The sequence below is a fragment of the Eublepharis macularius genome, chromosome 4 (assembly GCF_028583425.1).
Source record: "Eublepharis macularius isolate TG4126 chromosome 4, MPM_Emac_v1.0, whole genome shotgun sequence".
Lineage (NCBI taxonomy): Eukaryota > Metazoa > Chordata > Lepidosauria > Squamata > Eublepharidae > Eublepharis > Eublepharis macularius.
The window spans coordinates 22,369,974-22,384,022 of record NC_072793.1 but is presented as its reverse complement, the minus strand read 5'-3'; the positions used below and the strand labels follow the sequence as shown (position 1 = coordinate 22,384,022).

Genomic DNA, 14,049 nt, shown 5'->3' with positions numbered 1-14,049 from the left:
TTTTCATAAGGCTGACTAGGCCGAAGCCTAGGGGCCTGCAGGGACTAGGGGGGCTGTCAATTTTTTTGCTGAGGCACAACCCCACATAAATTACAATTAATTGATTCTCTTATATAACCTCTATTAATAAGATAATTAACTGCTTCCTTATTGAAATGAAACAAATTGTCTCTTACATTAAAACAATCCATACGTTATATATTTTAATCAATAATAAAAATTTTATTCACTTCAAAATATTACAGTATTGAACAATGATACCCCAAAATGTGCTTTCCTGAAGAGTTCTACTCGCGTGATGAAAATATTTTTGAAACTGTGAATAGAATTCTTCAGGAGACCCTCAAAATGGATATAGGGCTATGTACTGCAGTCTAGTACCTACGGTACCAGGGTCAGGCTGTCAGCTGTAGTGGGATAAAAGACTGAAGTACCGGAGGGGTCCCGAAATACCTGAAAGCCTAGGGGCCCAGCCATGGGTTAATACAGCCCTGATACTGAAGGGATGTAATGATTCCCAATTTAGTTTTAATAGCCTTCCAGGAGGGGAAAGAAATGGTAGTTCTAGAGGGACTAAACCAAGAAACGTGCAGGAAAAATTGCTGTGCGGATGCTCCTCTGCCTTTGCAACACCAGTGAGAGTTACACAGAAAATTAGTCCTATGTGGAAGCAGCTCATGATATCCCAGGACATCATGGATGGATTTCTAAGCAGCTCTTCTTGGATTAAACATCTAGCTAAAACAAAGCTTTTGGAAGAGTTACACGAGTGTTATTAAATTGAAAAACTGCCCTAAGTACAAATATCCAACAAGCCCTCATCCATGCTGGGGAAAATATTTTGAATTCCTAGGTGCCCACATTAATTCCTAAGAGCACGCATGACCAGGATTCTGGAGAAAGTTTAAGCCCAGCTCGCACCATTCCAACTTATTCTGAAATATTTTGTGTCTAGGATGTTCTCAGGTTATAATATTGGAGATTTGTTCTTCCCACTTACCATATCCCTAGGCGAGAGAAACAGATTCACAGAAGACTTGCTAGGTTAATGAGGAGGCTGGATATAATTGCCGCATTCTGAAAGGAACTGACTTCTCTGCTTTAACGCTGCCAGTTTCTCATATTTGAATAGTCAATGGGGAGATCATATAAAATACAGAAAGCTCAATTAAAATTCACAGGGGACGAGAAGCGTTTGTTTTGTTGTTCCTCTCCTGACCCATTCACAAAGAACATATTGGGACGAGCATTCAATTTGGCTGCAATGTCTTGCAGCCATTATCTTGGATGCAAACTTCATGTTTAAGCCACGCGGCTGGCAGTCACCCACCTTAAGACAATAGGTTTGCAGCCTTCCTCTGAGTGACTTGGACTATATTCGATTCCATTTCCTTTGAGGCTCAAAGAAGCTGATTTTAGATAGGCAGAACGTGCCACAAAAACCACATCCGGAACTTTTAGCAAGTAAATCATGATTGGCAACCTGTCCCCAGTGCGGGTATGCTTTCTGGAGCTCTAGAAACCAGAGCGGAGTCCATTAGACTGGTGCTCAAGAAACCAGGACCTATATTCAATGAGCTTCCATGTGTGAGTGCAGTGGGGGTTGCTACCAGCTGCAGACCTTTTCATCACAATGAATGGTGCTTAGAAGGACTCCAACCTTCAGTGTCGTTTTTGAGGGGGCCTGATCGGCTGCGATCAGACTATACCACCCCAAAAGCCACAGTGAACAACAGAGCACTGTTTACAACCCCCTTCGTTCAATTCAACTTTGCAGAATAACTGTAATTTAATTTATTAGATTTCTTGCCCGCCCTCCCCACAGGGTAGGTTACAACACCACACTGTAGTACAATAAATTAAAACAACAATACGAAAACACACAATTTCATTGTTCCAATACAAAAGTTAAAACCATTATCTAAAATGCACCATGAGATGGTTCACCATAATACATCCCGCACACCAGTATCATGGCAGAAGGGCAGGCAGGTCGCCAGAATGTACAACAAGCGGACCAGAGGCCGCAGCAGAGAGGCCACCAGGCAGTTCGCCCACACTTCAACCACCACCGTAAGCCTGGTGGAACATCTCTGTCTTACAGGCCCAGCGGAACTGTAACAAGTCCTGCAGGGCCCTAGTCTTGACGGAGAGAGAGTTCTACCAGGCTGGAGCCAGGGATGAAAAGGCCCTGGTCCTAGTCAAGGCTACGTGAAAGGGATCACTAAAAGCTGTTTGTTGGCACAACGAAGTGCCCTCTAGGGAACATACGGAGAGAGGCAGTTCTGCAGGTATGTTGGTTCTAGTCCATTAAGGGCTTTAAATGTCTAAGGGCCAAGCTACAAGTGACACCTGACACAGGTTGGACACTTGTCTGCTTCCCTCAAATTTTGATGGGAAATGTAGGCGTCCTGGTCTTGCAGCTTGGCTCTCTGACTGCTGTCCAATGGACTTTTCAACTGTCACTTGTCCAACATTCCTCCAAGCTGCCTACATTTCCCATCAAAACATGAGGGAAGCTGACAAGTGTCCAACCTGTGTCATCTGTCACTTGTAGTTTGGCCCATAGTCAGTACCTTAAACTTGACCTGGAACTCGACTGGGAGCCCGTGCAGCTGACACAAACCAGGTCAAATCTGGGCCGATTCCAGATGGGCACAAATAGAGCGAGTGCTTTCGCTTTTTCAGCGACCTCACTCGTAAAAACCCGCAATTTCCCATCCCGGCTTACCTGCGGTCCATGGCGCTCAGTTGCGCTCTATAAGCGGACGGTGTGAACGTGGTATTGCGGGTTTGCACACTTTTGGATGCTTCGTCGCCGCAGAGAGGCCCTCCCCTTTCCCTCCTTCCTTTGCCGGCCGGCCAGCCACAATATTCCCTTAATTTTTTTTAAAAAACCGGGCGCCATTTGCGTAGTCGCACGTTTGCGCACATCGAACTGCGCAAATGCGCACAAATGCACAAAAGCGCACAAAAGTCGACGCTGCATATTCGCATACCTGCGCATTTGCGCATTTGCGCAAAACGCGTACAATTTTTTTTAAAAACTGAAATGCGAACCAATGAAGGCCCCCGATATCAACTGTGACGGGGAGGAAACAACCAATCCCGGGTACCTCAGTTGGCCGTGCGAACATCCGGAAGTGGGATGGCACGGCACGCTGCGAGACAAAGCGGATGGAGACGAAAGTGAACGCGTGACCGGTAAGCGATTATTTTAGCAGAAAAACCACAATTTCTGGCCATCTGGAATCGGCCCTGCATCCTAACCAGAGTTCTAGTAAGGATAACAGAGAATGTATGTGAAACTCTTTGCTTTCGTCCAATTCAGCTATTAGAATACCCCCTTCCTACAGGTCAAGATTAAAACACGCTTGTGCTTCCCTTTCTGAGCTGAAGCTCTGTTCAATTCCATTAGTTTGTCTGCTCGGCATACCACCAACAGATTGGCTGCAATTATGCCCCTATAAGTGCTGTTCCCCACCACTCTGACTTCTCCTTCCAGATCTGTCAATACCATTACCCACTTGTGCTGTCTGCAGTGCTAAGCTCTTGGCATACCAGAGATGTGCATGTCTTGGCCACATGGGGAATTACTCAAAGTCTTGGATTCAATTAGCCCAGTTTGGACTCAGCATGCCTGCTATCATAATTAGAAAGCTTTCACCCACAAAGAAAACCTCCATTGGACACGGGATTTTGAAATGGGCAAACAAAGGGTGGCAAGGATAGAATTACACACTGGAGTAGCATGGCCAAACACAGACATACATATCAGATAGCAGCTGTCTAATGCAACATGCAAAGTACAAGCGTGATACAATCTGCCAGATAAGATCTTAAATCGCGGCTGGCAACGGCCATGGGGAAAAATAGTTTGGGGGAGGGAAAAGGTAATAGCCAGGATTTCCTGATATTAATCAGGAAAATCAGAAAACAGAATTTACTATAATATGGAAAGATCTGCTTCTTAACATTTTGTACTCGATAGCTGATATTCAAGTACAAAACAAGCTGTACCTGACATGTACAAAGGGTGCATACGTGTGCAGATCTTTGTTTCAATCTTTACAATGCATATGAAGCAGGAAAAGACTGAGCATTAGTCCATGCCTGTATCGTTGTTAAAAGGGAAAGATAACAATGCCCTGTCTATCAAGAGAATGAATGCATCCTTGTCACTTGGGTACCAGTGCCCAAGCGCTAGCCTTCATGTAGGAAGCAGCCTGGAAATGCAGATGCAGAAAAGAAAAAAAGTGAAGGCTAGGCCATATGAGGGAAGATTTTGGAAATGCAGTAGAAAGAACAGAAAGCCCAGAAGTGGTAACAATTGCTGCAAAGTAATGTAAATCCAGTTCTGAAGGCAGAGATCACATTGTGTTGCCAAAATCCCATTAAGATATACAGTGGTAGATGTCTCTCTGGGAACCAAGATCAAGATAATACAAACGATGGTATTCCCCATTACGATGTATGGATGTGAACGTTGGACAATGAAGAAAGCTGACAGGAAGAAAATTGATTCATCTGAAATGTGGTGCTGGAGAAGAGTTCAGCCAATACCATGGACAGCCCAAAAGACAAATAAGTGGATACTAGATCAAATCACACCTGAATCCTCCCTGGAAGCTAAAATGACAAAATTGAGGCTATCGTACTTTGGTCACATCATGAGAAGACAAGAATCTCTGGAAAAGTCAATAATGCTAGGAAAAGTGGAAGGCAGTAGGAAAAGAGGAAGACCTAAAACGAGATGGCTGGACTCAATAAAAGAAGCCACGTCCTCCAGTTTGCAGGATCTGAGCAAGTCTGTTAATGACAGGATGTTTTGGAGGTCTTTCATTCATAGGGACGCCATAGGTCGGAGGTGACTTGATGGCACATCACACACACACACACACTCACTGAATACCTCTGTAAGTAAAACTACACACATCAACAGTTCGGCCTGTTTTAGTTTTTATATGCAAATTCCAAGGTTTTACTTATAACTCTATTATTTTATACCATCACTACTTGAACACATACCCAGAACTGAACTGACATCCAGAGCAATGTATGTACAGTATTAAAATAGGAGTGCTAATGTTTTAAACTGGGAATAATTAACCCCTGCCCCCCAGATGGAGAAAGCCAGTTTTGTAAAAGCTGCTTAGGTAAATTCTATGTTATACCTGTTCTGAGAGATTAATAGGACACTATTTATTAACCATACTGAGTTAAAGGGTAGTAAGCTTTAGGCTACACAGACCTCCTGTTCAAGCAGGAAGAAGGGGAGTGGAGAAATGGGCCTAAAGGTCCCAAGATTCAGCCGTTGCAAATATAAGTGTAGTGACCCGGATTAAAAAGATAAAATGTGTCTCACCCACTACAGGGCATTAAATTACCTCAATAAAATTAGGGAAATTGATCACTTACAGTTGTTGTGAGTGGTCACTGTTCCTGTACGGCATACTTAGGAGTGTTCACAGAAACATATCACTTGTTTCATGGCCTTTTAACTGCACTCTTCACATTCTGGTTTCATGTGATCTGTTTGGCGTGTTGACTGAGGATACACTGTGCATTCGATGGAGTGTTCACACCAGCATAAATTAATTTTTAAGACTCCTTTCTGTTTTTACGGCAACAGAATAACACAGCTGCCACTCCAGAATGCCTAGCCTTTGCAAGCATGAACACCAGCTGTTTTTGAAGTCCTCCGTTCCATTTCAAAGAATGGCTAAAATCACGTACTCTTGGTGCAACCAAACGGAAATGAGAAACAGAGACGAGCAAGTCTTGGCCATTATTCCAGTACAGTATGAGATCCGAGAGCCTCCGGCCACAGTGGGCAGCTGCGACAGGAGTAGGACTCCTGCCCGAAAAAAGGGGGCAACATGTTTCATACGAAGCCAGCAAGCAGAACATCTGGAGGAGCATGCCCTACCATCCACAGCCTACTTATAGCTAATGGGTAGTATCTTTTAGTCATCTACTACATGCCCCCGCTTTAAAATAAAACATACTCATCATGTACATTGTATGTGAGATGGATGAAACCAGTACAAGGTCAGAAATATCTACAAACAAGCAGGGAGATGCACAAAGATTCACAAGGGGCATCTTAATTCCCCTCCCCCAGTATTTATTTCCTTTTGCTAAAGCCTGCACAGAAGCCTCTTTCTGCTTCCTTCTCTCCTTCCCACCCACCAGCCAACCGACCTTTATCTGCTTTCCCTCCTTCCCTTCCCCAGCAAAACTCAGGCCAAGTTCCACAGTGCTGGCTGAACCTGCCCCAGTTGCAAGGTGGGGAACTTGGAAGGACTTATGGGAGGCACCTCACTTTTCCCAGTATCTACTGAGAGCCAGTTTGGTGTAGTGGTTAAGAGTGGCAGGACTCTAATCTGGAGAACCGGGTTTGATTCCCCACTCCTCTGCTTGAAGCCAGCTGGGTGACCTTGGGTCAGTCAGAGCTCTCTCAGAGCTCTCTCAGCCCCACCCACCTCACAGGGTGATTGTTGTGAGGATAATAACAACATACTTTGTAAATCACTCTGAGTAGGCATTAAGTTGTCCTGAAGAGTGGTATATAAATCAAATGTTGTTGTTATTACTATTACTCCCTACACTATTTCCTCTTTCCCTTCTCCTGGCATCCCCCCTTATTCTCACCTTTCCTTGCTTCCTTCTCTCTTTTCCACCCATCTTTTATCTGCCTTGTTCTTCAGCTATATTTACTATTTATTTACTTCACTGATACTCTGCCTTTCTCCCCAATGGAAACCCAAAGTGGCTTACATTGTTCTCTTCTCCTCCATTTAATCTTCAAACCACCTATGAGGTGGGTTAGGCTGAGAGTACGTGAATGGCCCAAAATCGTCCAGTGACCTTCCACAGCAGAGTGGGGATTCAAATCTTGCCCTCCCCTCCAAATCCTGGTTACTCTAACCACTACACTGGCTTTCATGGGGTGGCTGCTGTTAATCACAAGCAGCCAGTCCAGTGTAAGTTATGCAAGCTGCAAGGTATGAAGTTGCCCAGTGGCTGCTGCCAGGCCTGGCCCCAATGAGTCCTACCTCAAAGGCAAAAATAGCTCTAGAAAGGGCCCCTCCCCACCCCCCTGGCTTTTCCTGACAGAAACCAAGGCTTGAATACTGGTGTGGTTGCCCAGCAACAGCCACAGAGGGCATCTATTTCTTAAAGTCCCAGATACTCCTTTTACCATTTGGGTTTTTTTGAACACCCATGTTTTTGGGGTTTTTTAGATTTCAGATTTTTCTGCAAACCTGGGGCTTTTCTAAGGTTTGAGACAGATCTGTCTTCTCTATCCATCGCCCCAATCTCTGGTTTTAAATATTCAGAGACGGTGCCATGTTGATAATTGTATTTTAACTGTGATCACTGCATTTTAACTGTGTAAATTGGATGTTTTTAGAATTCGTAATTACAATAACTGTTTTACATATTTTAACCTTTATGTATTTTGTAGTCCGCCCTGAGCCTGCTGGAAATGTGGGGAGGGCGGAATAAAAATAGAAAGTAAGTAAAAACAAACAAATAAATAATAAATATAGTCACAAGTCCCCCTCAAGTCAAAACTGGAGGCAAGGGGTGTGCAGGGAATGTCAGATACTCACCTGTACACACACTCTCGTCTACATCCCCCCCGTAATTATGCCATTTCTGGCACGATCCAGAAGCGATGGGTCACGCCACAGGCTGAGTCTTTACAAATTTAATCAACATTGACACAACTTATGGCTTCTGGGTCACGCCAGAAATTACATAATCACTGGGGAGTCATAGCTGCATGCGCGCATGCCTGTGTCCCCCTTTTTCTGATGCCGTCCCCTCCCCAGCAGCCAGGTGAGAAGCAGTGGGTGGAGGCAGTGGCTGGAGATCCCTTGCCATAGCAGAAGACCTGCCAACCCGGTAGATTGATGAAGTAAATAACCAATAAATACAAACACGCATACATTTCTTGAGGAAGGAACCAGAGAATGAACTCATGTGCCCTGTCCACCTTCTAGGCCTCATGAGTAGAACAGCTTTCACTCAAAGCAATAAACCAGCCCTTCAGCTGGCAAAAGATTATCTATGGACAGAACATGCCTATGAGGTTCAACCTCCCCTCCCCTTGGTATTACTACCAAATTTGACTTACAGGGATTCTTCGCCTAGCACATCATACAATGTTTTCCGTCTGTTCTTAACCCATGTGTTCTTTCTGGTGCTAAAGTGACATTTAATCAGGGCTTTTTTTCAGCCGGAACGCGGTGGAACGGAGTTCCGGCACCTCTTGAAAATGGTCACATGGCCGGTGGCCCCGCCCCCTGATCTCCAGACAGAGGGGAGTTTAGATTGCCCTCTGCGCAGCGGCACAGAGGGCAATCTAAACTCCCCTCTGTCTGGAGATCAGGGGGTGGGGCCACCGGCCATGTGACCATTTCCGCCAAGGGCGATTTAAACTTTAAAAAACTCCTCCCCTTGTTCTAGCTGACCCAAAGTGACATCATTGCACGGTCCCGGAAGTGTGTGTGCACTTTGCACGTGCGGTACCAGGGGCACCACCTCCCGCCAGGAGTTGCCCCCTGTGCTGGAAACCCACTGAGTTCCACCACCTCTTTTCCCAGAAAAAAAAGTCGTGCATTTAATCAACTATGGGTTTGTATGTTCAGTTGGAGGCAGCCAAGTTTCCTTCTCCCAGAAGACTGAAAGTGGAACCTGGTACCAGCTCCACTCGATTTATTCAAGACTGCCTGTCGTTCAACACAGGATGTAGAATGTGGTATTGAAAGCAGGGCTTAAAACCCATCTTTCTCCCCTAACTGACCCCCTGCCCAGCATCTAGACTAGGAGAATTCAAAAGCCTGAACACTGTTTTGTGTTATGTTGCAAGTTCCTAATGAAAGTCATTATACAGCTTTTGGTTTTGGACCAACTGTAGGATTCTCTTGGCTAGTCTTTTACTAAATTGATACCGAGATGTGGAACGGTCCCTTCGGCTGCAATTGCATGCTTTGCCCAACACATGCTAGAATCTGCCTGATCCCATGGCTACAACAACCAGTCTAGGTAGCCGCCACAAGTTCAAGAGGCAGAATATTATAAACGCCTTTCAGAAGTCACTAAAGGCCCATTTAAGTAATCAAGAGTCCTGCAGTTGTTACAGAAGTTGTCAATTCTGGATCGTTGCCAAATAACTGGAGATGAGGAAAAAGCCTCTGAGCGCCTAGTACAACACCCCAAAAGGTCCCATTATCACATTCACATAAGGAAGCCCCAGAACAAGGTATCTGAGTATCACATGCAATTTCCATCTCACAGAACCATAATCTTTCAGCTACATATGCAGCCATCACCACAAGAACTCCACAAATCCCAAATGCACTCAAGTGTCTGCTGCTAAGGATGTGCTGATTTTATAAAGTCTCTTTCTGCAAGCGTGTTAGGTTCACAGTGCTCTTCCTTCCTCCTCCTGAATTAGCACACAGCTCCCTAAATAACATTTCTAGTTCCTAATTAGTGATGGGCACGAACCAAAATAGGAACCAAAATTAAGCACAAACCATGTCGGTTCGTGGTTCGCGAACCGCAGTTCGTCAGATCCTATTTCTGACGAACCGCCACGGACTTTAGGCTGGTTAGTTTGGTTCGTTTTTTGGTTCGAGACTGCATACAGCCTGGTGCCAATCAATCAGTTTCCTAAGCAACAGGGGATGGACTTCCTGCAGACCTTCTGCTGGCCCGGAAGTGCCCTTCTGCTAGCCCGGAAGTGATGATTTTCTGACCTGGATGTGACATTTTCACGAACCAAACGAACTGGTTCGTGAACCAGGGGCAGGTTCGTGAAAGTTCGTGGTTCGTGAAATTTGACAAACCGAATGGTTCGGGTTTTTTCCGGTACATGCCCATCTCTATTCCTAATATAAGGAGGACAATAAACATTTTGCTTTACTTCACAAATTGTCCATTTAATTATACCACCTTTGATAACATGCTGACAGCAGAGAGGCAGTTCTGCCCCTCTGCAGTTCCCTTCTCCAGAGTACAAACCCCAAATACAGAGGAATCACAAAACTGTCACAGCCATTACAGAAGCAAAGCAATTTCTAGGAACCAAAGATGACAGTCCCAAAACAGAGGTTGCAAAATACAGAGGCAAAGTTCATTTTGTACGGCCAAGGGCATTTCCAAAGCACAAGCCTCAAATTAATGGAAGTTAATGGAAGCATTATTTACACAAGTTCTCTGCTGCGCAGGGATATATATACAAGGGATTTAAGGCAGATAGGCAATTCAGCTAACTGAAAACTGAACAATGGATTTCTACTATTATCATACACCCTGATAAAAGACGGTTTGAGGTGGGAGACACTAGAGGAAAGGGGGGCATCTAGTTCCAGGAAGCCCAACAGAGAAGATAGCTCCCTTCATGTGTAACCGACCAGATCAAAATACAGCCCTCAGCAAAAGTTACCCTAACACTGAATGCCGCTTCTTTTTAATATTTACAAAGTTCAAATTAAATAGATAATGGCTTTGTTTTAATTTGCAATTCTGATAGATCAGGATAGCCTGGCAAACAAAATGCTACACAACCCGGTATTCAAAAGCCTCAAAATATGTCCTCAAGAACAAGCACAGACCACTCAGGAACTTGGATCCTTCCGGGGGGCCATCACCAAGAAAGCCTGATTTATATGTGGGTCTGCTGGGACCCTGGCAGCGGGGCCAGAGGCGCTGCTGGAGGCTTGACTTCTGGTTGGCAGGCTGCTTTGGTTTGGGTAATGAGGCAGAGAGGGGTGCTGTTCCAGTTCAGGGGAGAGGACATAAGGGGGCAAATCAGGCGTGCTCCTAAGCACGCACCACGAGCATTTCATAGAATCATAGAGTTGGAAGGGGCCATACAGACCATCTAGTCCAACCCCCTGCCCAGTGCAGGATCAGCCTAAAGTATTTCATACTATGCAGGATCGAAGAGAGTCCAGTAGCACCTTTAAGACTAACCAACTTGACTGTAGCAGAAGCTTTCGAGAATCACAGTTCTCTTCGTCAGATGCATGGTACAGAAACTGATTTCTGTACCATGCATCTGACGAAGAGAACTGTGATTCTCGAAAGCTTCTGCTACAGTCAAGTTGGTTAGTCTTAAAGGTGCTACTGCACTCTTCGATTTTGCCACTACAGACTAACACGGCGAACTCCTCTGGATCCTACGCAGAGAAGCCATATGGGGGAACAAAGAGGGCAGCGAGTTCCCAGCCGGGGAAGAGAGGGCATGTCGGGGAAGAGGGACCCTGCGACTAGGGGCAGACTCGCGCTCTGGAGTGAGAGCGGTCTCCTCGTGGGTAAGAGGCTGCGACGGGCAGCGCAGACCCCTCCCCAGGGCAAAGCGGCGCAGGATCTCCGCCCGCAAGGCCGAGGGCTCCGGCACTGCCAGCAGGGTAAGGGTGGGAGGCTCGAGAGGGGACCCCGCTGCAGCCCGGAGGGGACCCGGGAGGCGAGCTCGCCCTCCCCGCGCGCTCCGGGCACTTGGGGGCGAGGACGACGCCGGGCGCCGCGGGCAAGGTCAGCCCCTGCACGGAGGGAGGGGGATCCGGCGGGCACAAAGGAAGCGTGGCCGGGGCCGGGGCGAGCGCACCTGCTGGTAGTCGGCGTCCCTCGGGCGGAAGGCGCTGGGCACGGGCTGCAGGCTGAGGCTCAGGTGGGGCAGCCCGTGCAGCCAAGACGCCCACCAGGGCGCCAGGTAGTCGGCGCGCGCCGCCGGCAGCATCGCTCCCTCGTCCGCCGCAGCCCGACCAGCCGCGCACGCCCGCCTCGGCCGCCGCCGCCGCCTCCCCGAGAGCGCCCGCCCCGGCCCGCCCCTTCGCTCTCCGGGAGGAGGAGCGCGGCAGGGCAGCGGAGCGCCCGGCAGGAGGCGCGCAAGAGTCCCGCGAGGCGCGGAGGGCCCCGGAGGCGGCCCGTCGAAGTCTCTTTTTGTCGGGCAGCGGGGCCAGAAATGAGCCGCTCCGGCCACCCTCTGCCGCTCCAGGGTCTCTGCCTTCTCCCTCTCGCACAAGCACGTTAAGCCTTAGACCCAGGCCGAATCTCTGAGGAGCGGTGTTGTCTACTCGGACTGGAGGGTTACCAGTCTCCAGGTGGGGGCTGGAGATCTCCAGGAATTCCAGCTGATCTCCAGGCGACCGAGATCGGAGAGAATGACTGGTGGACTCTATGGCGTGAAATCCTGCAGAGGTCCCTCATCTCCAAACTTCACTATCTCCAGGCTCCACCTCCAAAATCTCCAGGAATTTCCCAACCTGGAGCTGGCAATCCTAGGGCTGTCCAGGGTCTCGGGTACTAACAACAACAACATTCGATTTATATACCGCCCTTCAGGACAACTTAACGCCCACTCAGAACAGTTTACAAAGTATGTTATTATTATCCCCACAACAATCACCATGTGAGGTGGGTGGGTCTGAGAGAACTCTGGAAGAGCTGTGACTGACCCAAGGTCACCCAGCTGGCTTCAGGTGGAGGAGTGGGGAATCAAACCCTGTTCTCCACCACTCTTAACCTATAAACATCCATATAATCCAACATTCTTTCACGCAGTGGTCAACCAGTTGCCCTGGTAGGCCTAGGAACAGGGCATACAGGCCACAGCCTTCCCCTATGTTGCCTTCTAGCACTGGTATTCAGGGGCTTACAGCCTCTGGGTGCGGATATTCCCTTTGGTCATCGTGGCTGAGGGACATGGATCAGTCACCGCTTCTCGAAGCTCTCTCAGCCCCACCCACCTCACAGGGTAATTGTGAAGATAATAACAACACACTTTGTAAACCGCTCTAAGTGGGCATTAAGTTGTTCTTAAGGGCGGTATATAAACTGAATGTTGTTGTTATGGACCTATCCTAGCCCACACAGTTGAAAAGTGTGTGTGCATGATGTGCCGTCAAGTCACCTCCGACCTGTGGCGATCCTATGAATGAGAGACCTCCAGAATGTCCTGTCATTAACAGACTTGCTCGGTTGAAAGGTACTGGATCATTTTAGCTGGACGTGCCAGAGGTTGAGCCTGGAACCTTCTGCGTGTGAGGCAGATGCTGTATCACTGACCCACAGCCCCACCTCCACTACTATGGGAAAATCCAGGGGTTGCTGTCTTTGTCTTTTCCTTCAAATCCCCCTCCCCGGACTTTAGTTTAACCCTCATTTCCAACTGTATTGCAAGTTTTCTTCCCCAATGGAGATCCAAAGTGGCTTACATCATTCTCCTAGTCTCCATTTTATCCTCACAACAACCCTGTGAAGTAGGCTAGACTGAGAGAGAGCGTGACTGGCCCAAGGTCACCCAGTGAGCTGGGGTTGTCAACCTCCAGGAGGGTCTTGGAGTTCTCCTGGGATGACAAGTGACCACCAGACTACAGAGACCAGTTCCCCTGGGGAAAATGGCAGGTCCAGAGGCTGGACTCTGTGGTATCATATTCCTACTGAGCTCCCTCTCGGTTTCAATCTCCGCCCTTCCCAGGTTCTGCCCTCAGGTTTCCAGGAATTTCCCAACCTGGGGTTGGCAATCCAACAGTGAGTTACCATGGCAGAGTGAGGATGCAGACCTGCAGGGCTGGCGCACCCATTGAGGCCAGGTAAGTGGTTGCCTCAGGGCGCGGGGCACTGGAGGGGGTGCTGGAGGAGGCGCTGGGGGTGGGACCACGCACCATGGAGCTGCAGCCGCGGGCAGGCATCTGGGGCAGCGCAGGGCAACCGAGCAGGAGAGCTGAGTGGCCACCCGCGTGCCATCCCAGCTGCCCACCGCAGCAATCGGGCTGGCCTGCACGTGCACCCATGATGACATCACACATGACGTCATCACTCAGGCTGGTGTGTGTGTGTGCATGCGTGTGTGCACATGCGCACCTGGTCCACCGGCTGGCTGCGGCCACCAAAAACCCTGGCGCCGCTCCTGTAGACCTGGGTCTCCGAGATCCTAGTCCAGCACTTGAATCATTATACCACACTGGCACCCTGAATGATTAGAAAAATGCAATACCCAACAATGTGGTTCCTGCTTTAGACTAAGTT

At 47.9% G+C, this 14,049-nt stretch overlaps 1 protein-coding gene across 1 annotated transcript in view; it reads right to left on the bottom strand.

Annotated features, from left to right (window-relative positions):
* The window catches only part of TTYH2 (tweety family member 2), a 100,329-nt gene extending 88,537 nt beyond the window's left edge, over positions 1 to 11,792 (bottom strand). The window contains exon 1 of the mRNA XM_054978163.1: positions 11,627 to 11,792. Within this exon, the coding sequence (XP_054834138.1) occupies positions 11,627 to 11,758 (132 nt within the window). The 5' untranslated portion in view covers positions 11,759 to 11,792. The remainder of the gene's footprint in view (positions 1 to 11,626) is intronic.
* Positions 11,793 to 14,049: the final 2,257 nt, after the last annotated feature.